The sequence below is a fragment of the Schistocerca piceifrons genome, chromosome 2, assembly GCF_021461385.2.
Source record: "Schistocerca piceifrons isolate TAMUIC-IGC-003096 chromosome 2, iqSchPice1.1, whole genome shotgun sequence".
Lineage (NCBI taxonomy): Eukaryota > Metazoa > Arthropoda > Insecta > Orthoptera > Acrididae > Schistocerca > Schistocerca piceifrons.
Genome location: NC_060139.1, coordinates 577,858,276 through 577,882,096, shown reverse-complemented (window position 1 = coordinate 577,882,096; position 23,821 = coordinate 577,858,276). Strand labels below are relative to the sequence as shown.

Here is a 23,821-nt window from a genome sequence, read left to right as displayed (position 1 = left end):
ATACAACATGTGACATTAGCAAAACTTTTCACTCATATTTTCTCCATACTGTCAAATTAGCTCATGTAGAATTAGTTAAATATGCCAGTGTCATATATAACTAAAAAGAGATTCTTCCCAGTCAGTAAACTCTCAAAAAATTTTTGTGTCTCATACTGTAAACAGCAGTATTGTGAAAACTCTCTCTCTCTCTCTCTCTCTCTCTCTCTCTCTCTCTCTCTCTCTCCCTCTCAAGGTAATTTGATGTGTTGTGCTCCTCTACATCTACATCATACTCCGCAAGCCACCTAATGGTGTGTGGCGGAGAGTACACTACCTGATCTCTCCACCCCTGTTCCACTTGTGCATAGTGCGTGGGAAGAATGATTGTCGGTAATCCTCTGTATTGGCTCTAATTTCTCGAATTCTCTCCTGGTGGTCAATATGCGAGGTGTATGTGGGAGGAAGTAATATGTTGTCTGACTCCTCCTGAAAAATGCTGTTCCAAAATTTCAAAAGTAAATCTCTCCATGATGCACAATGTCTCTCTTGTAACGTCTGCCAGTGGAGTTTGTTTAACATCTCTTAACACTCTCTTGCCAGCTAAATGATCCTGTGACAAAATGCACCACTTTTTGATGGATCTTCTCTATCTCCTGTATCAGTCCTATCTGATAGTGATCCCAGATAGATGAACAATACTCAAGAATCGGGTGAACAAGCACCTTATACGCTACTTCTTTCATGGATGAGTTACATTTTCTTAAGATTCTTCCAATGAATCTGAGTCTGGTGTCTGCTTTTCCCACTATCTGCTTTATATGGTCATTTCATTTAAGGCCACTCTGGATAGTTATGCCTAGATATTTTACAGCAGATGCTGTCTCTAGCTGTTTGTCATCAATAGTGTAGCTGTACAGTAGTTGATTTCTTTTCCTATGTATGCACAATATGTTACATTTATTTACATTCAGGGTCAACTGCCAGAGTCTGCACCATTCTTCAATTCTCTGCACATTGTTCTGCAAATTTGTACTGTCTTCTGTCATTGCTACTTTGGTATAACCAACTGCATCATTTAGGAATAGCCTTAAAGAGCATCCGACACTTTCTACTAGATCATTTATATATGTTGTGAACAGCAATGGTTCTATCACACTTCCCTGTGATACTCCGGATATCACCTTTACATCTGTCAATTTAGTTCCATTCAGAGCGACGTGTTGAGTTCTATCTGCAAGAAAGTCTTGAATCCATATGCAAGTCTGCTCTGATACACTGCAAGCTCGTATCTTTTTCGTTAAACAGCAATGCAGGACAGTGTCAAATGCCTTACTGAAATCAAGGAACACGGCATCAGCCTGAGCACCATTGTCGACTGTGTTGTGGACCTCATGGACGAACAGAGTGAGCTGAGTTTTGCAGGATCTCTGTTTGCGGAATCCATGTTGATTTATATAGAAGAGCTGTTCATTTTCCAAGAACGTCACAATTCTTGAGCATAAAACATGTTCCATAATAATTCTACAACAGATTGACGTCAACAATATGGGTCTATAATTGTGTGGACTACCTTACGGCCTTTCTTAAAAGCGGGAATGACCTGCAGGTTTTTCCAGTCATTAAGTACCTTTCGTTGCTCAAGCAATCTACGATAAATTACTGCTAGAAGGGGAGTAAGTTCATTCGCATAATCTTTATAGAATCTAATAAGTATCTCATCTGGTCCCGAAGCTCTTCCACTACTAAGCGATAGTAGCTGCTTTTCAATTCCGTGATCAGTTATCTCAATATCTGCCATTCCGACATTCACATGATGATTGAAAGGAGGGACAGTGTTATGATCTTCAGCTGTGAAACAACTTCAGAAGACTGAATTCAGTGTTTCATCTTTCTCTCTGTTATCTTCCGTTTCAGTGCCGGTGTGGTCGCTGAGAGAATGAATAGATGATTTTGACCCACTTACTGATTTTACATATGACCAAAATCTCTTAGGATTATTATTCAGGTCAGTTGACAACGTCCTACTTTCAATATCATTGAACGCTTCTCTCATTGCTCTCCTTACACTCATTTCCACTTTGTTCAGCTTTTGTTTGTCAGCTAGGTTCTTACTTCTCTTGAATCTGAGATAAAGTGCTCTATGTTTACATAGTGATTTTCTAACACAGCTATTAAACCATGGTGGATCTTTCCCATCCCTTAAAACCTTATTCGAAACATACTTGTCTAGGGCATATTGAACGATGCCTTCGAATTTTTTCTATTTGTTCCCCACATCTTTGTCCTCATCATCGAATATTTGATGATGACTGCTGAGATATTGTGAAATTTGTATCCTGTCACCCTTGCTGAGCAAATATATCTTCCTACATTTCTTAACATTCCTTGTAGGACCTGTCATCATAGATGCTGCCCCAGCCTTATTGTCACTGACACCTTCCTCTACACTAACTGATTCCATAAGTTCTGGTCTGTTTGTTGCCAGGAGGTCTAAGATCTCACCCTCATGAGTTGGTTCTCTAACTATACGGTCAAGGTAATTTTTGGACAAGACATCCAGAACAATGCCACATGATTACCAGTCTGTGGCACCAGTTTTCATGGCATAACACTCCCAATCTATACCTGGCAAGTTGAAGTCACCCCATATTACAACTGAATAGTTTGTCCAACTGAAACTTGATTGTATATAACATATACCAAAATTTTCTTTTTTAGCCACTAATGGATCAAATTTGTGCATGGACTGCAGATAATATACTGCTGACAGTATATTCATTATGAAGGATAAAAGTTAGCTTTCAAATATCTCATGGTTTTAAAACTACTATTCTTTGCCATGAAAGAAACCATATTATTAAAGAAATTCCATTACATTCACACTTAAATTGTGTTGCAGAATTCTGAAATAGTGAGATACATATATACACTCCTGGAAATGGAAAAAAGAACACATTGACACCGGTGTGTCAGACCCACCATACTTGCTCCGGACACTGCGAGAGGGCTGTACAAGCAATCATCACACGCACGGCACAGCGGACACACCAGGAACCGCGGTGTTGGCCGTCGAATGGCGCTAGCTGCGCAGCATTTGTGCACCGCCGCCATCAGTGTCAGCCAGTTTGCCGTGGCATACGGAGCTCCATCGCAGTCTTTAACACTGGTAGCATGCCGCGACAGCGTGGACGTGAACCGTATGTGCAGTTGACGGACTTTGAGCGAGGGCGTATAGTGGGCATGCGGGAGGCCGGGTGGACGTACTGCCGAATTGCTCAACACGTGGGGCGTGAGGTCTCCACAGTACATCAATGTTGTCACCAGTGGTCGGCGGAAGGTGCACGTGCCCGTCAACCTGGGACCGAACCGCAGCGACGCACGGATGCACGCCAAGACCGTAGGATCCTACGCAGTGCTGTAGGGGACCGCACCGCCACTTCCCAGCAAATTAGGGACACTGTTGCTCCTGGGGTATCGGCGAGGACCATTCGCAACCGTCTCCATGAAGCTGGGCTACGGTCCCGCACACCGTTAGGCCATCTTCCGCTCACGCCCCAACATCGTGCAGCCCGTCTCCAGTGGTGTCGCGACAGGCGTGAATGGAGGGACGAATGGAGACGTGTCGTCTTCAGCGATGAGAGTCGCTTCTGCCTTGGTGCCAATGATGGTCGTATGCGTGTTTGGCGCCGTGCAGGTGAGCGCCACAATCAGGACTGCATACGACCGAGGCACACAGGGCAACACCCGGCATCATGGTGTGGGGAGCGATCTCCTACACTGGCCGTACACCACTGGTGATCGTCGAGGGGACACTGAATAGTGCACGGTACATCCAAACCATCATCGAACCCATCGTTCTACCATTCCTAGACCGGCAAGGGAACTTGCTGTTCCAACAGGACAATGCACGTCCGCATGTATCCCGTGCCACCCAACGTGCTCTAGAAGGTGTAAGTCAACTACCCTGGCCAGCAAGATCTCCGGATCTGTCCCCCATTGAGCATGTTTGGGACTGGATGAAGCGTCGTCTCACGCGGTCTGCATGTCCAGCATGAACGCTGGTCCAACTGAGGCGCCAGGTGGAAATGGCATGGCAAGCCGTTCCACAGGACTACATCCAGCATCTCTACGATCGTCTCCATGGGAGAATAGCAGCCTGCATTGCTGCGAAAGGTGGATATACACTGTACTAGTGCCGACATTGTGCATGCTCTGTTGCCTGTGTCTATGCGCCTGTGGTTCTGTCAGTGTGATCATGTGATGTATCTGACCCCAGGAATGTGTCAATAAAGTTTCCCCTACCTGGGTTAATGAATTCATGGTGTTCTTATTTCAATTTCCAGGAGTGTATTTGACAGATTATTTCTTTTACTCATTAACCTTTGTAATGACACAACAGTTAAAAGCCCATGTTTTCCTTTATATGAAGAATTAAAATCATTACTTAATACAGTTTTCACTTTGTTGTCATCTGTTTCACTTTGTGCATCATAAATAAGGCTTAACAAATGGAGATAATGTTTGTTTGAAATTGTTTGAAGTTTTTTGAGACACAGATTTCCGTCACAGCCCCAAGAGCACACTGTCTTTTTCACTATGAATTATGTTGTTGCTAATAGCAAATTTCTAGCAGTTCTACCCTTCACTTTAAACAGATACACAACAGTCAGTGTGTATTTAGAGTCTTCTTAAATGTCAATGATGTACATGGTCAGTTCACATTAATGTAGCAACCAACTATGTTTGATCTCAGCATGTAATAACCACTCACAGATAGCAGGTGACAGCACTAGCAGTGAAGGGTATATAAAAGGTGTCGGGGAGAAGTGGAGAACAGTACAGTCGTTGATGTAATGCACACATGGAGCAATTTATCCAACATCAAAATTGCCATGATCATTGGCCTTCAGACCAAGGGTGGAAGTATTTCTGAAATGGCTAAGTTTGTAAACCATTTGCATGCCATTTCTGAAATGGCTAAGTTTTTAAACTGTTGCATGCCACTATAGTTAAAGTATACAATGCATTGCAAAATGTCACTATCCAAAATGTTTATGGCTGAACAGACATAAAACTGTAGAGCCCCTGACTGCCCAGATGAACAAAGCAGCTACCAAGAGTGTCTCCTCAATGACCATTGCAGTGAATGTTTCTGCATGCAGGCCTCCACTGCAGGCACCGGGTTAATGTGCCAATGCTGACTGCTGCTGATCAGCAACAAAGGTTGGAATATGCATACCAATAACACATATGGAAGTCCACTGAGAGGGCACAGGTGGCCTTTTCAGATGAATCATATTTTATGCTCCATCAGACAGATGGCTGCTGATGTCTACAGCCTCAAGAACATCTGAAAGCCAAACTCAACACCAATTGTCGGAAGAGTCCACGCTGGAGGAGGAGGCATTATGACTTGGAGAATCTTTTCATGGCATTCCCTAGGTGATCTCATCATTCTGGAAGGCACAATCGATTAACCTTCCTGTATGTGTTGCAAAAGTCCATGCTGCTAAAGTTGGTTATTCAGGCTTTTGACAGTTGGTTGCATTAATGTGGCTGGTCAGTGTATATAACTGGTTATTACATATAGAGTCTTCCCCTACATTAATATCTTACTTTTAAGAGTTCTTATGTTTTGGTAAAGTTCAGAAAAATGACTTTGTGAAGATACTTGGGTAATATTATTCCTTGAAATATTTTATCAGTTCAGCTGACACTACTAAGCAATGTAAAACTACTGGTCATAAAACATAAATGTAGTCAAAAATTGTGAGTCACTATATTATTCTTAAGGCAAGCTACTGCCTTGTATGAATGTCAATCAATGACAAAAATATTGATTTTTCACTGTCAGAATTATATTTAGTCCATCAACTAGAGAAAAAGTTTTGCATAAAATACATAAAATCACTATGATAATGTGAAGCAAACTGTGACAAGACTGCAGGAATACACATTCAAGATGCATTACCTTATCGTAAGTTCCTGATTCTTCTTCTCACTTTGTTCTTTGAGCATTACCAGTTGTCCTTTATGTGAGTTTGCATTGTGCATTGTTTCTGTTATTATCTGAAGGGCAGTATTTGCTTTAGCTTGCTTCTCTGCAAGTTCCTTCTGCTGAATATCTGCTTCTGACTTGAGAGAGTCCACAACATTTTTGGCTTCTGTAAGTTTCATCACTCCAATCTATGTTTTAAAAAATGTGTACAACATTATTATTTCCGGAAAAAAATTTGAGAACAATATCATCTATAGTTTGTTTACAATATCCTGAATGAGGGATCCCTAGTTCTGAATTGGCTGAAGTTGTCGTTTTGTTTCCAGCCACTGCCAACATTGGTGATCTAAAACTACTGAATGTTTGTGTATCATGGCCACTACAAAGTGCTTGATGTGCCATGCTGTGGCAAGCCAGCAAGCAAATGTGTAGGGACAGCACTCTGTGAGAAAAGCACAGCTTGTTCCTACTGGCCACCATTCTCCCAATGGTTGTCTGTCTGTTGGGCTACAATAGGAGGAGCCTGCTTCCTCTACTCCACATCCCCACCTTCCACCATGAAAATTTGGTCAGGACATTGTGAACAAATTATATGTGGTGTTAAGAAAGCAGCTTGACTTTCAAATACTTTTCATAAATGCTTCAGTCAGTTTTTAATTCTATATTCAGACTCATAACTAATAGTTGTGTTTATATTAAAAATACCTGGTGAAAATGAGGAAAGTTTAAAGATGTGTAGAGTTGTTTCATGCAATTCCTATATTTCGAATTCATATACAGTTAGATAATTTTAAAGAGTTGTTAGTACAGTATTATTGAAATAACTATGTTCCATACATATATATCTAACTAAGCTTAATTGTCACTGTTTTTGTTACAAAGGCAAAAAACAATTTTAGTAAACAAAGAGAATTGCTATTACACAGGAAAAAGAGTTGTATTTACATTTTTCAGTTGGAGACAAATAAAATGATTGTCACACACTGACAATATAAAAACAGTTATCGTGACAAGAAAGCATTGTAATGAAGTGTTAAAATAAACATACCAATAGCTGCTCGAGTCAAATAATTTTTTACATAATGATGACACAGTAGTGGTGGCATATGTGTACATAATCGGAAACGGGAGATTTATACACACTGATGTCACAGTAAAGTGGTGACAAATAGCTACACAATTGAAAAGGGAGAAGATGAGTTAACAAAATTGTTGGAAGAAGAGTTTAACAGTCTGAAGCTAGACCCCACAAAAATCAGGGTATGTGTTTTTCACTTGAGAAATAAACAAGCTTGGAGGAAAGTGTAAATAAAATGGAGGTACCAAGACCTATATTAGGGCTGCACAACAAATCATCTTGAAATAAAACTACACAGAACTGCCACCTTTCAAACAACATTATCAAGACAAAACAGCATTTTACATCAAGAGATAAAACTGAATAATAACTTGTCAGATGAACCGAAAAAGAGTATTAAAATATATCTGTTTGAAAGAAAGCTAAAGCTATGTTCTTAAATAAGTATGTTACAAGATTAAAGATTATTTAGAGGACTCAGGAGTAGTGAATATTAATGAAAGATGAGAACTACAGCATCTTGTCACAGATCAATTCATGATTGTGATTTACTGCTTTCAGGAGGAAGTCATGTGCCATGATGTAAACTTCATGACACTAATATTTTCCAGGTAAATTGTGGGACGTAGTTGAATACGTTGAGAAGGGAGTCTGTAGCTGATGCAAGGCGAATAGCAGCATCTTCACAGTCTGGTAGACATTTGTGAGTGTTTTAGTGTGTGAGGCAGTGAAGAATGGAACTATGTTTTACATTTCAAGTAACTGGAAACATTCCAAGAGTCATCAGTGGAAGTCCCCAGTCTGTGTGTCAATGACAAATGAAGACTATGTTTTATATTGTAAGTTATCTGAAATAAATTGAGTGTAAATCAAGGAATGAGACAGAGCAACTGTTAAGAAACTGACCTCATGTACAGGAGGATGGACTTGCTCTGTCCAACCATCCTGATTTAGCTTTCCTGTGGTTTTCCTGGATCGCTAAGGCAAATGCCAGGATGGTTCCTTAATCAAGGCCATGGACGACCGCCTGTTCTATTGTCATAGGCTGCCTGACCTATCCTCATAAAGCATGTTAAGCACGCTGTTTTACACTTTTGTTCTATTGACTTGCACTGTATTACATTGACAAGTCCTGCATCACTGTGAGATGATCCTTGGATTAATAAAGATAAAGAAATAAATAAAAAATATGTTAAACAAAAATAAAGTGCAAGGATGAATTTCATACAAAAACTAGCTGAAACTACATGAGGCACATCCTCCGTACATCATCTGTGGCACTCTGTGTATCAGTTGCAGCAAGCATAGCAACTTCTTAGAGAAATTCCACCCACATCAAACAGGTGCACACTGTAAATACAAATGGACATAATGTATCAAAGTGTTCGAGACTAGCACCTATTAGGAAAATTTACCACATTGTAAGAACTACTCCTACCCACATTTGGAGAGCCACTACAGCAGAAGTCAAGCTGAAAAAGAAACTAATGAGCTATATCATCCACAGTATGGTCAGCAGATGCTAACAGCCAAACTTAGTTCAATGAAGTGGTTTACAAATACTGAGTATCTTACCGGTACAACAAGAACTTACAGAAATAACTGTGGCAAGAACAAACATCAGAGCTGGAAGGCTCATAATAGACAAACGATGGGAGTTTCAAATAAATACATTTTTCACTTTCACTGCAGTGCTGCAGAAGAGTGTCACCCATCTACAAAGGAGATTACATGTAAAACACAAGTGCAGCCCGTTCCTGGGAACTGCTCAAGTGTTTGGGATCCCCACCAGGTTGGATTATAGTAAGATGAAGCAATTCAGAGCCATGTTGCTACACTTGTTATCAGCAGGTTCAATAACCACAACAATATTACGGAGACACTTTGGGAACTCAAATCGGAATGCCTGGGTGGTAGGTATGGCAATGTTCTTTTCCTGAAATATCAATGAGAAAATTTAGAGAATCATCATTTGAAGCTGACTGTAAATTGATTCTACTGCTGGCAACACACATTTTCCATAAGGACCACAAGAACAATTTAAGGGAGATTGGGGCTTGTACGGTGACATCTAGACAGTCATTTTTAACTTGTTCCATTTGTGATTGGAACATGAATAGAAATGACCACTCTGCCCTGCACCATACAGTATGTTTGCAGATGAAGATAAACTGAGCTTTTTGATTAACCCATCCACATGCTGGTGCCACCTCAGTTTATTATTCATATGGATACCCAGGAGCTCCACACATGGAGCCTCACACAGTGTATGCCCATAGATCCTTACTTTTGATACCTGTAAGTCATTTTTGTTTATTTTTAATTTTAATAATGAACAGCCTCCGTTGCACCGTTTACCTAGAATTTACCTAGGTTTCAGTCAGGATAACCCAACCTTCTTCAGAATAATAGTATCTACCACTAAGTTCCAGTACAGCACTCGTGGCTGCCACATCGCAGTCGCGAAGTGGCCGAGGCAGTGCCAGATAAATTTTACAGTTTGACGATAATTTATGGATTTGTAGTTTTAGCTTGACAATGTCCACTATGGACAAATAGTAGATACTGTTATTCTGACTGAAACCTAGGTAAATTCTAGGTAAACGGTGCAACTGAGGCTGTTCATTATTAAAATAAAAATTAATATTTATACACTTGCTGACAGGGCTGCAAAATGTTGAAGATATTTTCATTTTTATTTGTGTGGAATTGCATATTATGAGTTTTTTGCCATCTTTTGGAGGTTAAATCTCATAAAAGTCATGACAGTATGCTAGCTTTTGGAATGATGAATTCCTTTACCATTGACGAGAGGGGGATTTTTTAAACAGTAGTATTCATGTTTTAAATAGAGGCTATTAGAAACTAAAATAAATTTCTGTTTTTGAGACAGGTATAATTGTTATGACAATAAAGTAACTCAGTCAATTTGTCAGCATCAAATGTTCTGTGATAAAAGAACTTCTTCCAGTACAATGTACAAAGTGGTGTATGACTGGAAAACAATGGATTAACAATGTGTTATATAACCAGTTTCCAATATAGGTAGAATTTCACTCAGCATAAAACACTATAACCAAAAAATCAACAATATCTTTCAAATAGTTTTAATATACTGTATAGCACTTTCATGTGTAGAACTCAATACATTTACAAAAGCTGCACAAAACACAACCTCATTTCTCACAACAACAAACAGGAATAGAAAATGCTGGAAACTAATTATGGTGGTCTCTAGGGTGCATATTTCATGTGATCCTAAATTCAGTCATTACACTTAAAAATCAATCAGAAAACACCACATACTATTGGGTACACTATGCACAACGTTACAGACTCTCCCCTATTGTCAAGACTGCTGGAAACAAATACGACTGCAACAAAATGGAGGAAGGTAGCTAAATACAGTAAATTGGGCACAAAATAAAAACAGTTATGTTATGATAAATGGAAAAAAAATGATCGCCAAACAACCAGAGAAGATAGCCGAACAATACATGGATTATTAAAATATTACTCAGAGGTGATTAAACAATAAAAATGGTCAAACCAGGAAAGTAGGTCATCAGATAAAGAAAACGTTCACCAAATACACAAAAAAGGAAATAATTCCCAAAATAAATAACATTACTGATAAAAGACAAAAGCTCAGCCAACAAATAAAAGAGGTAGGCAAATAAATAACAAAGTTCTAAAAAACATAAAATAAGGACAGGAGTTAACTAAAGGGGTGGTAGCAGTAGCAGTAGTAGTAGTAGTAGTAGTAGTAGTAGCAGTAGATTTATTCATCTGTAGATCTCTTTTTACAAGGATATAGGCCTTGTCAAAGTATTTAGAAGTTTAGACCAATTTAAAATAAGCTTTTTCATATCCAAATATATTTACAGACTTCTAGTTAGAAACAATCATTAGATTTTACTGCTGGTATACAATACTTTTTTTACAAATAACTTATTAAATAATGTAATGCCACACTGTTCACCCATATCTTACTATCAGATCAGTCACTGCACATACTGTACACACAGTGTTTCATAACCCTACACACACACACACACACACACACACACACACACACACACACACATTGGTGATCTCTGGGCCATCTTCAGTATCACAACTTCCCATTTGCTATCCTGAGAAACTGAGTCAGCATCCCTCGGTAATGAGTGAGATGTTGAGTTCAGAAAGAGGGAGAGGTGTTAGTATTGTGCTATGCATAGCTTGAGGGGAGAGTGTTTCTAGAAATGAAAAAAGAAGGAAAAAACATAAAGTGAAGGTGTTATGTGGAATGTTGGATGTTTTATAATCATTATTATTATTATTATTTATTTATTTGAATAACTTTTTTAGCAAACCGCTACTCTGTTTTATATAAGAAATCCTTCAATGTATACAATGTATTGCATAACAGGTACTTTTTAGCTGCCTTTTTAAATAAGTGTATTTTTGCAATTTCTTTAACCTCTTTTGGTAATTTATTGTTCAGTTGGTAGAAAATGCTGTTTTGAGTTTTATGTTTACTTTTTTTTTTTGGTAAATGTAAGTTGTGTTTATCTCTTGTTGCATGGTCATGGACAGAGCTGTCTGTGCAGTAATTACCAATGTTATTTTTTATGTGTACAAATGACAGGTAAATGTATTCACATGGAGCAGTTAAAATCCCCAGTGTTTTGAACAGATCTTTTCAATGAGATCAAATAGTATTTTTGGTTATTATTCTTTTGGCTCTTTTCTGGAGTTTGAAAACTGTGTTCATATTTTGTGCATTTGTTTCCCCAAAAAAGAATGCCATAGCTAAGAACTGAGTGTACATATGTATAATATCTAACTAAAACACACTGCATGTTACACACTGATGATAGGATTCTAAGGGCATAACATTGTAATGACATTCTGTTTACAAGTACCTTTGTGTGTTCACACCACTTCAACTGAGAATCAATATTCATTCCTAGAAATTTTGCATTTGTTATACAGTCTATAGAGGTGCCATCTACATTTCATTTAACGTTGTCATATTTCCTCTTCAAACTGAAATTCATGGCATTAGTTTTCTTTATGTTCAATGTAAATTTATTGCTTATTAACCAACTGTAAACTTCCTTGAGAGTTTTATTTGCTTTCTTGGCAAGGAGTTCTCTTGTTTCCTCAGTGACTATAATATTGCTGTTATCAGTGAAGAGAATTTTTCACCATGGGTAACGCTACTGGGCCTCTCCGGGGACACCACCTTGACAAAGCACTGTCCGTGTGGGTGAAGAGGCTTGCGTATCCGCGGGAAGCTGAGGGCTATGCCGAAGGTAGAGGACCTACTGCCGTAAAGGCCTCAGCCGATGGATCAGACTAAGAGTGTCCCACAATGTCCCTTCTTCCCTATCCCCCTATCCACTCCTAGTCCTACCCTATTCCCTGACCCAACCCAAGGTGTGATGCGATCCGTGCTGAGGGGTGCGTGGCACATGGGAAGATGTGTCGCAAATGGAGCCTCAGGGAAACCGGGCGACCTCCATGAGTAATTAGCCTTACACTGCGTGGGGTATTCATGGTGTGGACCTTCTAGATCCCCAAATCTCATGGGACCAACATGGACACGATTACAGAAAAAGAAAAAGAAACTGAGGGGCAAATTGAGACCTCAGATAACCAAACATTGGGGACTGAACCGATGGAAGGCACTTCCAGTACTGAATCAGGGTCTAGACCTGAGCCAGAAGTGGGAACTGTAACTGAGAAGCTAGACCAGATTAAGGTCAAAGGCTTGTCTGGTGGCCAAAGGAGGAAGCTACTCAGGGAACAGAAGGAAAAGGAAGGAAAAGAATGGCTTCCTAAACACAAATGGAGGGAAGTAAAGGGACTAGAACCCAAGACCCCCAGGAAAAAACTGTCTCAGGTTGAAGGGGACACACAGACCCCCACAACGTCAAAGACAGGTAGTAAGCGGATAAGGGAGGAATCAAAGACTCACTCCTTCCTGGAAAGCAAGTCCAGAAAAAACTGAGGCAAGAAATAGGGAAACAGACCTATAGTACTGCAGTCTCAGTTTTTAGGATGGCAGTTATCCAGGAAGGTTTTCCACTGGTGGCCATTACCTCGCAGCAGGAGGAACTAGTACAGATGGCCCTCTTTGAAAAGATTGGGGGGGGGGGGGGGGGGGAGGGACGCTGGCCCAGGTCCAAACTTCAGGAGGGTCTATCTAGACAGTGGTGCACTCATTTTTGTCTGTGACTGGGTGCACACAGTAGAATGGCTCAAGGACAAGGTGCCAATGACATCCCTGTGGGAAGATGCAAAGCTGCTGGTCAAGACAGCAGTGGAACTTCTTAAGACCGCAAAGATATCATTATGGGTACCCAAGATCCTTAAGGAAGTCTCTCCCAAGACTCTGTTCCGGAAAATAGGGGCCCAGAACCCAAAAGTCCCGACAGAAGACTGGAGAGTGATTAACCAGAAGGTTGCTCCGGATGGATGAACCCTGGTGGTGGAGGTTGGTGAGAAGTCCCTGAAGGCGATGCAGGAGCAGGACCCGAAACTGTTTTTAGGGTTCTCGCAGGTCACTGTCAGGGTTCTCAAAGACCTTCAAGATGGCAGTAAGATGGAGCCTGGAGGTGCTGCAGATTAATCTGCAGCACAGTAAAGGGGCCTCTGCTGCCCTGAGCCGCTGCCTGGGCAGACAGGGTGTGGATGTGGTCCTGATACAAGAACCCTATTTATACAAGGGGGGTGTATTGGGCCTCGGAGGCACTGGAGTTTAGCTGATTTATGCTAGAAATCTAAGAAACTCCAGAACACACATCTATGTTAGAAATGGCATTTCTTTCCATCAAAATGCAGCAATGTGAGGAAGGTATCATGAGGGAAATTGTCTTGGGCTCAGCATACCTTCCTCATGAAGGCAGTTCTCCCCCCCCCCCCCCCCCCCCTGGAGGTGAGGAGACTGGTAGAGACTTGCCATCAGCAAGGTGACCAACAGCTGGTGGGGTGTGACGCCAATGCCCACAACCTAGTGTGGGGCAGCAAGGACACCAACAGTAGAGGTGAGTACCTTCTTGAATTCCTCTTAGCTAACATCTTAGAGGTCCTGAATAGGGGCAATGAACCTACATTCAGGAATAGCAGAAGGGAAAAAGTAATTGACATAACATTTAGTTCCATGACAATGGGTAGCTATGTCAGACAATGGCATGTGGTGTTGGAGCCATCCTCATTGGACCACATGTATATTAAATTCAAGGTTGAAATGGGAATCAGACAGATCATGATTTATAGAAATCCCAGGAAAACAGACTGGGAGACATATAGGAGGGCCCTTCACTTAAGCTTATCGGAAATTAAAACCACGGTAAGGAAGCCAGTGACCTCATATCAGGACAACTGCACAATCACCAGGAAGTGCAGAAATAGGAGTGTTCCTTGGTGGAATAACAAATTGGAAACGCAAAGAAAACAGGTACGGAGACTTTTTAATATTGCGAGACACAAAGGACAATGGGTTAAATATCGTGAGGCCCTTGTCAGTTACAACCTTGCAATAAGACAAGCAAAGGAGGCATCCTGGAAGGCATTCTGTGAGGAAGTGGAAGGCACGGCTGTACAAGCCAGACTTCACAAAATTCTCACTAGAGTACCAACTAATCCAGGAGATACATTGAGGGAGGAGGATGGGGAATATACAAAGACAGCAGATGAGACGGTGGAATTGCTCCGCAAAACTCACTTTCCTCAATATGCTCTTCCAGATAACACAGACCAGTATGCGACCCCAGGGAGACAACGGTTCTCAGACACTCTAAGAGAGGACTGGGAAGCGGCCAAGGAGTGTGTGAACTTCAACAAAATCCAGTGGGCGGTGGGAACATTCGAGCCGTTTCAGTCACCTGGCCCAGATGGAATTTTTCCAGCTCTCCTGCAACAGGCAGGAGGAAAGCTTATAAGAATCTTATACAGGCTATTTAGGGTTAGCTTAGCAGTAGGAATCATTCCCAATGTTTGGAGAGAAGTGAAGGTTGTCTTCTTTCCAAAGCCAGGGAGAACTGATCATACCAAGGCCAAGAATATGAGACCAATCAGTCTGTCCTCCTTCATTCTCAAAACGCTGGAAAAACTGGTTAATGTATACGTTGGGGAGAGGAGGCTATGTAGGGTCCCTCTACACCTGAACCAACACGCATACCAACCAGGTAAATCATGTGAAACAGCTCTCCACCAACTCGTCGGGAAGGTGGAAAAAGCACTTCACTTCCAAGAAATAGCCCTCTGCATCTTCATGGATATCAAGGGGGCCTTTAGTAACATGACCTTCGATTCCATGGTAAGGGCAGCAGAGGTGCAAGATCTGGGGACCACTATGTGTGGGTGGACCAGAGCCATGCTTAGTGGAAGGACGGTAGAGGCTACCATGATGAATGAAAAGATGGTAATTAAGACCACTAGTGGCTGACCACAAGGAGGAGTTTTGTCTCCTCTATTGTGGAATCTAAAGGTGAACGAACTCATTGAGGAACTAAATTCCAGACAACACTTCTGCCAACGACACGCAGATGACCTTGTCATAGTAATACTTGGCAAATTCACTGACACAGTCAGGAATCTGACACAAGGAGGATTGGACATTGTTCAAAAATGATGCATTAAACAGGATCTGAGAGTTAATCCTAAGAAGACTCTTGTGGTGCCATTTATGAAGAGACATATTCAGCATGCAAGTTTGAATCTAAAGCTCTTTGATGTGGCAAAAACTGGGGCCTAAGCCCCAGGGGTATGCACTGGATATACACCACAGTGGTTAGACCTAGGATTTCCTATGAGGCCATAGTGTGGTGGAAGAGGGTAGAATAGTGTGTTGCTGCTAAAGAGCTTGCTAAGGTGCAGAGATTGGCCTGCTTAGCGATAACGGGTGGAATTAGCAGCACACGAACTGCTGGAATGGAAGCCATGCTGGACATGCCTCCACTTCACCTTTGGGTTAAGATGGAGGCAGCAGCTGGGGCACATAGACATAAAACTGGCCAAAACTGGGTCTCATTTGGATATCCAGAATCACACACTAACATAGTGAGTGAGGTAAATATAGGTATGGCTGGGGAAATGCCTGCTGACTATATAATAACTCCTAACTACTTCGACAAGCCTTACAACATAATAATTGGAAGTAGGGAGCAGTGGAAGAAAACAGTTCGACACCATACAGGGGACATTGTGTGGCTCACCAATGGGTCAAAAACAGATCAAGGCGTTGGGGCAGGGTTGTACATGGTTCAGCCAAGACTGGAGAGTAGCATCTCTCTAGGGAAACTGGCCTCTGCATTCCAAGCCAAAATTACTGCAATCAGGGCATGTGTGGAGGAGAATATGAGTAGGTGCTACAATGATCGCAGCATCTACATCTATTCAGACAGCCAGGCAGCCCTGAAATCATTGGCAGCTCCTGCAACAAGATCTAAGATTGTTGCAGATTGCCACAGGGCTCTGGTGGAGCTAGGGGGAAGCAATAGGGTGTACGTAGTGTGGGTCCCTGGCCACTTAGGGATCTGTGGCAATGAACAAGCTGATAGATTGGCTAGGATGGGGGCAACAACTCCATTTATTGGACCAGAACCAGTCTTGAAAATCACAAAGGCTACGATCAAATTAGAAATACGGAACTGGCTGAGGAAACAGCACGTAGGGTACTGGACCAAGGTCCATAAACGAAAACATGGTCAGGTAATGATGCCCAAGCCATGTTTTAAAAGAAGCGCTGTAATCCTGTGATTGAACAGGAAAGAGATCAAACTCATGACTGGAATGATGACCGGTCATGGGAACTTCAAAAAACACCTACACACAATGGGTATAATGGAAAAGGACCCTAAATGCAGGATCTGTGATGAGGGTGAAGAAACTGCATCACACCTAATCTTTGTATGCATGGCATTCGAGAATAAAAGATACAGAATCTTTGGGACAACTAGACCTGAAGAAATTGTGTCTAACAAAAAACTGGTAGAGGGACTCCTTGCACTATTTAAGGGCACTGGTTGGCTTTACTAGATATACAGGGAGCGATACCGCACAATAAACCTAGTTTTGGTGCGGGCACTGGCGGGTTAGACCCAAGCTGTTTTAGCTCTCCTGCTAAAATCAAATCAAATCAAATCAACACTACTGGGAAGGTCATTTACGTATATCAGTAACGGTATTGGTCCTAATATACTACCTTGCGGAGCCATTATATTTATGTATTTTGGTTCTGATAAGTGTTTTACTAAATGTTTAGATCTATTTGAAGTATGTGTTATCTCTACTCTTTGTACCCTATCTGCTAGGTATGATCAAAACCAGTCATTAGCTACCCTCTTATTCCTAATGCTTCTAATTTATTTAATAGAGTCTGACTGTATCAAACGCCTTAGAAAGATCCAAAAATATGCATGAGATGCACTCATCTTTATAAAGAGCAACAAGTACAACTTTTGTGAGTTCTACTATGGCTGACTTCATATTTTTGCCACTTCGGGAAACCAAACTGTGATTCGCTTAAAAGATTGTATTTATTCAGGTAAATCATTAATCTGTCTTTCATAATTGCCTCTATTATTTTTGAGAATGACAACAGCAGGGAAATGGGCTGGTAATTTTCTATGTCTTCTGTGTTACCTTTCATAACCAATGGTACAACTCTTGCCTGTTTTATCTGCTCTGGAAATGTTCCCGATGTGAAGGATTCATTTATTATATTTGTTAAGGGGCCTTGTATAATCCCTATGCATTGTTTCAGTACACACACTGGTACTTCAGCTAAGCCTATTGACTTTTTAGTTTTTAGTTTTTGAACAGTTTTATTGACTTCATTCTCTGTGTTTGGAAGTAACATCATTGTATTTAGTGCAACATTATTTACAGGTGTTATATGTGTTTTGGGGAATTTTTGCTGTAAGTTCTCTGCAATACTTGAAAAATGCTCATTTACATAGTTTGCTAAGTGTTGTGGAATATTTATTACCTTATCCCTCTCCCTTAGCAGTATGTTATTCTGCATTTGTTTGCCTCTTCCCATTTCCTTTTTTATAACATCCTAGACTGCTTTGCTTTTATTCTCAGCATTATATATTATTTTGTCATTAAATGACTTTTTTGCAGCAATATGCACCTTCCTATAGATCTTTTTGTATCTGTGATAGAAATTTAAGAAGTCTGGATCATTGTGTATCTTTTTCATGGAACTGAGGTATTTAAGTGTTTGGGAGGACTTCTTTATACCTGCTGTTATCAATCTGTTTTTGTAAGATGTTGATACAGACATGCATACTTTTGGAAACGTCTTTTCAAAGTTCAATTTAAACAATGTGGAGAATTTAGAGAATTTCATATTCACATTGGTTTATTTGTACACTTCATCCCAGTTTTGCTTTTCTAGTTCTTTTGAAAAATCTTTAATTTTGATTTCTGATAGATGTCATTTGTAGGCTTTTAGTTTAGGGAATGATTCGATGCCTAATTTTACTGTTGTTATTTGACATATATGCTCTGGTAGTCCGAGATCTTTTACAGCTACATCGTTTTTTTCCCTGTCCATGTTTGTGGCCACATGGTCAATTACTGACGCAGTCATTGTAGTAACCCTTGTTGCTCTATTGACCAATAGGGACATGCCAAACCTTTGAAGGATGTTTATGAAGGTACTGCTGGATTCATTTATGATAGTAGTGTTGCTGTTAATGTCCCCACACAAAATTATGATGACTTTTGTACTTGAGACTTTATCTAGTACTTCTGTTAATTTACTGAAAAAAGTGTCCACACTACCACTGGGAGATCTATACACACACAAAATGATTAATTTCTTGGTGATATCAAGCCCTGTTAATTCAATAGCTGATATTTCAAAGTGTTTGTCTTAATTACTGTACTGAGGTCATGTCTTCATTTGAACTGTGTTCCTTTTCTGATGTAAATTCATGATCCTCCACCTGCTTAAGTAGTTCTGCAGTAAGAGTTTGCCCTTTCATACAATGATAATACTACACGTAGGATTTCTGTGTCCCTACACCAGTGGTCAGTAATACAAAAAAGGATCAGGAGAAAGGACACTGAACATCGAGGAAAATCACTGAAGACATAAGAAAGATCATAAAATAATGAAAAAAGCTGAACACTTCTTGCACACACGCAAACTGGCAACTAAGATAATGTGCAAAAAATAAGAATGTAAAACTGAAAGGAGAAATAGTCATTAAATATACTATTAACACTTCTGAACAGAAAATAAAACTGTAGGATACTGGGTGAAGATTTCTAAATGCAGAAAAACAGTAATCATACAAGAAAGATTGGTCCATTGATAAGTAAAAATTATTGTAGAGCAGAGTGAGAGGGGGGGGGGGGGGGGGGGGGGGAAGAGAGAAGACTGTTTAACAATGGAAGGAGATAGCCAAACAACGAAAGTGTACTGAAAAACAATGAAAAAATATAGCCAAACAAAAACTAGAGAATAAAACACTAAGGAAAATATTAAAAAATAGAGAAAAGGGGTCACCAATTAAAGAATAATTATGCCTGGACACACACAAACAGCATCCAAATAAAGAAAAAAAGATGCCCTAACAAAGAAAGTGGATCTCTAAATATGAGAAAACAGGATCAAAAACTAAGAGAAAGGGTCACTGAATACCGAAAAAGGTCTGTAAAGAAGGAAAAGGAGGCCCTGAACACGAGAGGAAGATTACTGAAGTAGTGAAAGAATTGCCAAATTACTCCAGTCAGTGGGCAAAATATAGTTTCAGGAAATTTTTCAAATTTATACTAAGCCTTCTGCAGCTCTTTCTAAATCCTTAGGAATGCAGTGCACAGACATTCCTGAAAGGGATGTGTTAACACTACATTGAACACAAATATGAGTTGCTAATAACATAAACTCAAGAAAAATATGTGGACAAAATCTGTGTAAATCTCTATCACTTTTTCACACTGCTAGCAGAGAAATTGATTCTTAGTCATCCTGTGCAGCAGTTGTAGTGTTCTTCCAGCAAAAGTGACTTCACCAAAAAACTGCTGCTCAATTTTCAGTTTACAGATGGACTATATCTCCCCAGCATTTCCTGGCCATTTCTTTTATGTAAGCAGACAAAATAACAACACTGAGCTCATGTTTACATAGTGGAGTTACTTTAAATTCATTAAGTGAATACTTATTTGCAGTTGTTCAGTAAGCTTTTATATAAATTACATTTCTATAAACCGTAGCTGTGAAGTGCTTAACTTGTAAGTGTGATGGTGACAATGACCTATGTAGTGTTGATGGAAACAGATTGTATTAGTAAATGGAGCATCTCTCTGCTGTCTGTCATTGGCAGCTTATTCTAAAGCCATGGAAATATGTTGTAATGACTTGTTGGTGAATTAATTAATGAGCAGAAAGTTACAGGATTTCTCTCACCTTTAATTGTGTTACTGGTAGACTGCATAAATCTCTTCCATTCAGGAACCCTTTAGCATTGTAGAAGAGTGTGTAGAGATTCATTTCGCATTTTGTTACACTAATATTATTAGTAATTTATTTCTGTATTCCATATAGTGTTAATCTACTTTGGGGAAAATAAACACCATCACACCCAATTGCACAGCTCATAGGCGGCGAGCTGCAGATGGGTTGGCGTAACTTCGTGAAACACAATGTAGTTGATTTTTGTGATGTAACATGGTAGAGAAAATGGGGAATTGCCTGCTCACTCTTCATTTTGCAGACTTATGAAGGAGAGAAGTACATGAGCATAATCCAGCAACCTACCTTTCCTCACACTTCTAACCTTCACCCCGCCTATCCATCCTGTTACACCCCCAGAACACAATTTACTCCTTAATATTCAATATTTGTTCTTAACCCCCCTGCATTTAACAATATATGTTAATTTTATACCATTAAAACATTATTTTCACAGGCTGTCTTTCAGCAACTATATATAAGTTTTAATGGCAAAATAACACAGCCAACCAGTTGCAATTAATTGTTTAATACATTAAACCTAGGATCCAACATCTCTAACAATGTCTTCATCAGAATGAAAATTTAAAAGCCCTATGAAGTAATATGTAGAAAATAAATTCGACAGAAACATTAACCAAGATCAAAAATGTTATAACATAGAAAGGCTACCTACATAAAGTTACTCTGCGAAAAAGCAGTAGTCAAAGTTTGGAGCAGACATGCTCAAGTCAACTCAATAATTAAAAGTGTTCCAGCCTTTGGTATGTACACCTTACAGGAAACAACATCAGACTAAGCTCCCAGTAGCTTACATTGCTGCCATGAAAACAACACACAAGTTGTGCCATCTATCAAGCTTGGACATGCCCATTTTGAGACAGCATAACAGAAATAATCAAATTAAACAACAGTTACTTATAAAAAACAAAATTCAAAGGATGAGAGTGTAATGTAGTTTTGAAAATACCAAGTATTCACGTAAGTGAAGTACAACTAAGAGCCATCTATTAGGCTTTGCTAAAATGCCCATTGTGTGAAGCGCAGAGTATCATAGAATATTTACAAACAGCTGTGCAGCCCTAAAAGATGTGCATGAAGGAAACTTTAATAGTACACAACTGTTTGAGATTTGAAGAAAAAGAAACATCTTTTCTTCAGATCTGATATATATGGTATGTGTACTGTTAAGGCTGCCTTCATGCAGATCTTTTTGCACTGTGCGGACTTTACATAATGGGCATTTCAGCAAAACCTAATAGATGGCTCTTAGTTGTACTTCATTTACCTTACTACTTGGGTTTTTCAAAAATACATTACACTCTCATCCTTTGAATATTGTTTTTTTCACAAGCAAGTGTCATTTAATTTGATTATTTCTTTTATAATGTCTTAAATGGGCATATGTTACTGTCCATGTGTGACAGATGGTGCAACTTATGTCTTGTTTTCATAACTGCAATGTAATGTACTGGGCCGCTTAGTCTGATGTTGTTCCTTGCAAAAGGGTGTATATATCAAAGGCTGGAATGCTTTTTTAATTTTTAAATTTTTAATCTGACTTGAGCATGCCTGCTCCAAACTTTGACTACTGCCTTCTCGCAATATAACTTTATGTAAGTAACCATTCTGTGTAATGACAGTTTTGACCTTGGTTAATGTTTCTATCAAACTGATTTTCTATGTATTATTAGGGCTTCTAAATTTTCATTCTGATGAAGACATCCTTAGAGGTGTCAAAACCTGGGTAAATGTATTGAACAATTAATTGCAGCCACTCAGCTGTGTTATTTCTCTATTGATATTATTTTTAGTAATCTGCAATTCTTCCATCCCTTGCAATGTGAAAAATATTACTCCCAGAGAAATTTAATTTGTTTTAACTTTGTACCGGGATAAATTTTTGCTAGAATTTGCAGTTTTTATAACAATCAAGAAAAACATAAAATAGAGACCTATGAATGGTGTCCACCACTACACTCACAGTCCATTGGTCAGGATTTTTACTAAGTTGTTCATAACATTCACGCCTACAAGAGTATAAGAATCTGTGACAACACAAATGTTTCCCCTAATTTTCCTTCATTGACTGAACTAAATGATGGAACAGATGACAGTGATGAGCTGCAGGTAGCACACAGGCAGAACATAAGAAGATGTAAGGAAAGTGCTCCATTGTATGAAAGATAATACAATCACAAAAACTAATAAATACAAAACAGGACTGTTGGATATGGATCCTTGCCTATCGTTGTCATCACTGCACATGTGTTCATCCCATACTGGCATGTGAGTGACTTATCTTTCCTTTTTATCCTTCTCCACTCTCTATCTCTCTTCTACCCAGAGAAGGAACTAATGTTCTGAATACTGGGATACTATTATCACATAAGTGTGGCTACAGGAAGTGCTAAAGATTTAACCTCCTGAAGTATAGGCCAGCAATTCTGTCCAAAATTTATTAGTTTTCTAGATAGAATTTTCCTTCGCTGCGGTTAATATGTGTTTTGGAAGACTAAGGGTTTAGCTGTTAGAGAGTGTACCATTATTCTCCTGGCTGTGCGTGGGTATGGATGTTTCAGGCCCTTTGTTAATATACTTGTTTGATCAGCAAACACTACATTCTTTGAAGAGTAATGTCCTGAGTGAATCATTTATGTGACTAAGAACAGGAAAGCACTGAATGTTGCTGCATGCCATGTCTCATGTTTGCCTTCCCTTAATATAATCTTATTCCTGTTGTTTCATTTGTTAATTTGACCCTCTGTCCCTCTTCTTAAACTGTGACATCATCTGTGCAAGTGGACAACCTCAGAAGTTCCACTGTCCATCTTCATGCTCCAAAGTGCTGTGAGATTTGTACTGTTCTTTGTAATGGATGACTAAAGGCCAAATTGATTCTATGGAAATAATTATTTACTGTCTGAGACGGCACAGCCCTCTCAGTTACCACCAAAATGGCAGGTCACAGTTTTGTTGCATTATCATTGGGTACCTACAGGTCATTATTTGTGGATATCAACATCAACTGGTGTCATTGAACACATGCAGCCTCCACAGTGGATACTTTCAATTTTTGTGTCTTATTATAGCAACTGAATGTGGGAGTAATGCCCATAATGATCATGCATGTATACCAATTTAGCAGGTAACTTCATGTGTTGACATCCCCTTCCTATCATAAATTGGCAATGTACACATAGACAAAGCTTTAAATGTCCTTTCAAGGGATGTTGACAGACTAAATAGTGTACACAACATGCACTGCTATGTTCACGATTGAAGATATAATGAAAATAGT

At 39.7% G+C, this 23,821-nt stretch overlaps 1 protein-coding gene across 1 annotated transcript in view; it reads right to left on the bottom strand.

The window, feature by feature from the left end:
- The window catches only part of LOC124777773 (cytoplasmic dynein 2 heavy chain 1), an 829,086-nt gene that overhangs the window by 224,776 nt on the left and 580,489 nt on the right, over window positions 1-23,821 (bottom strand). The window contains exon 50 of the mRNA XM_047253283.1: window positions 5,954-6,168. Within this exon, the coding sequence (XP_047109239.1) occupies window positions 5,954-6,168 (215 nt within the window). The remainder of the gene's footprint in view (window positions 1-5,953; window positions 6,169-23,821) is intronic.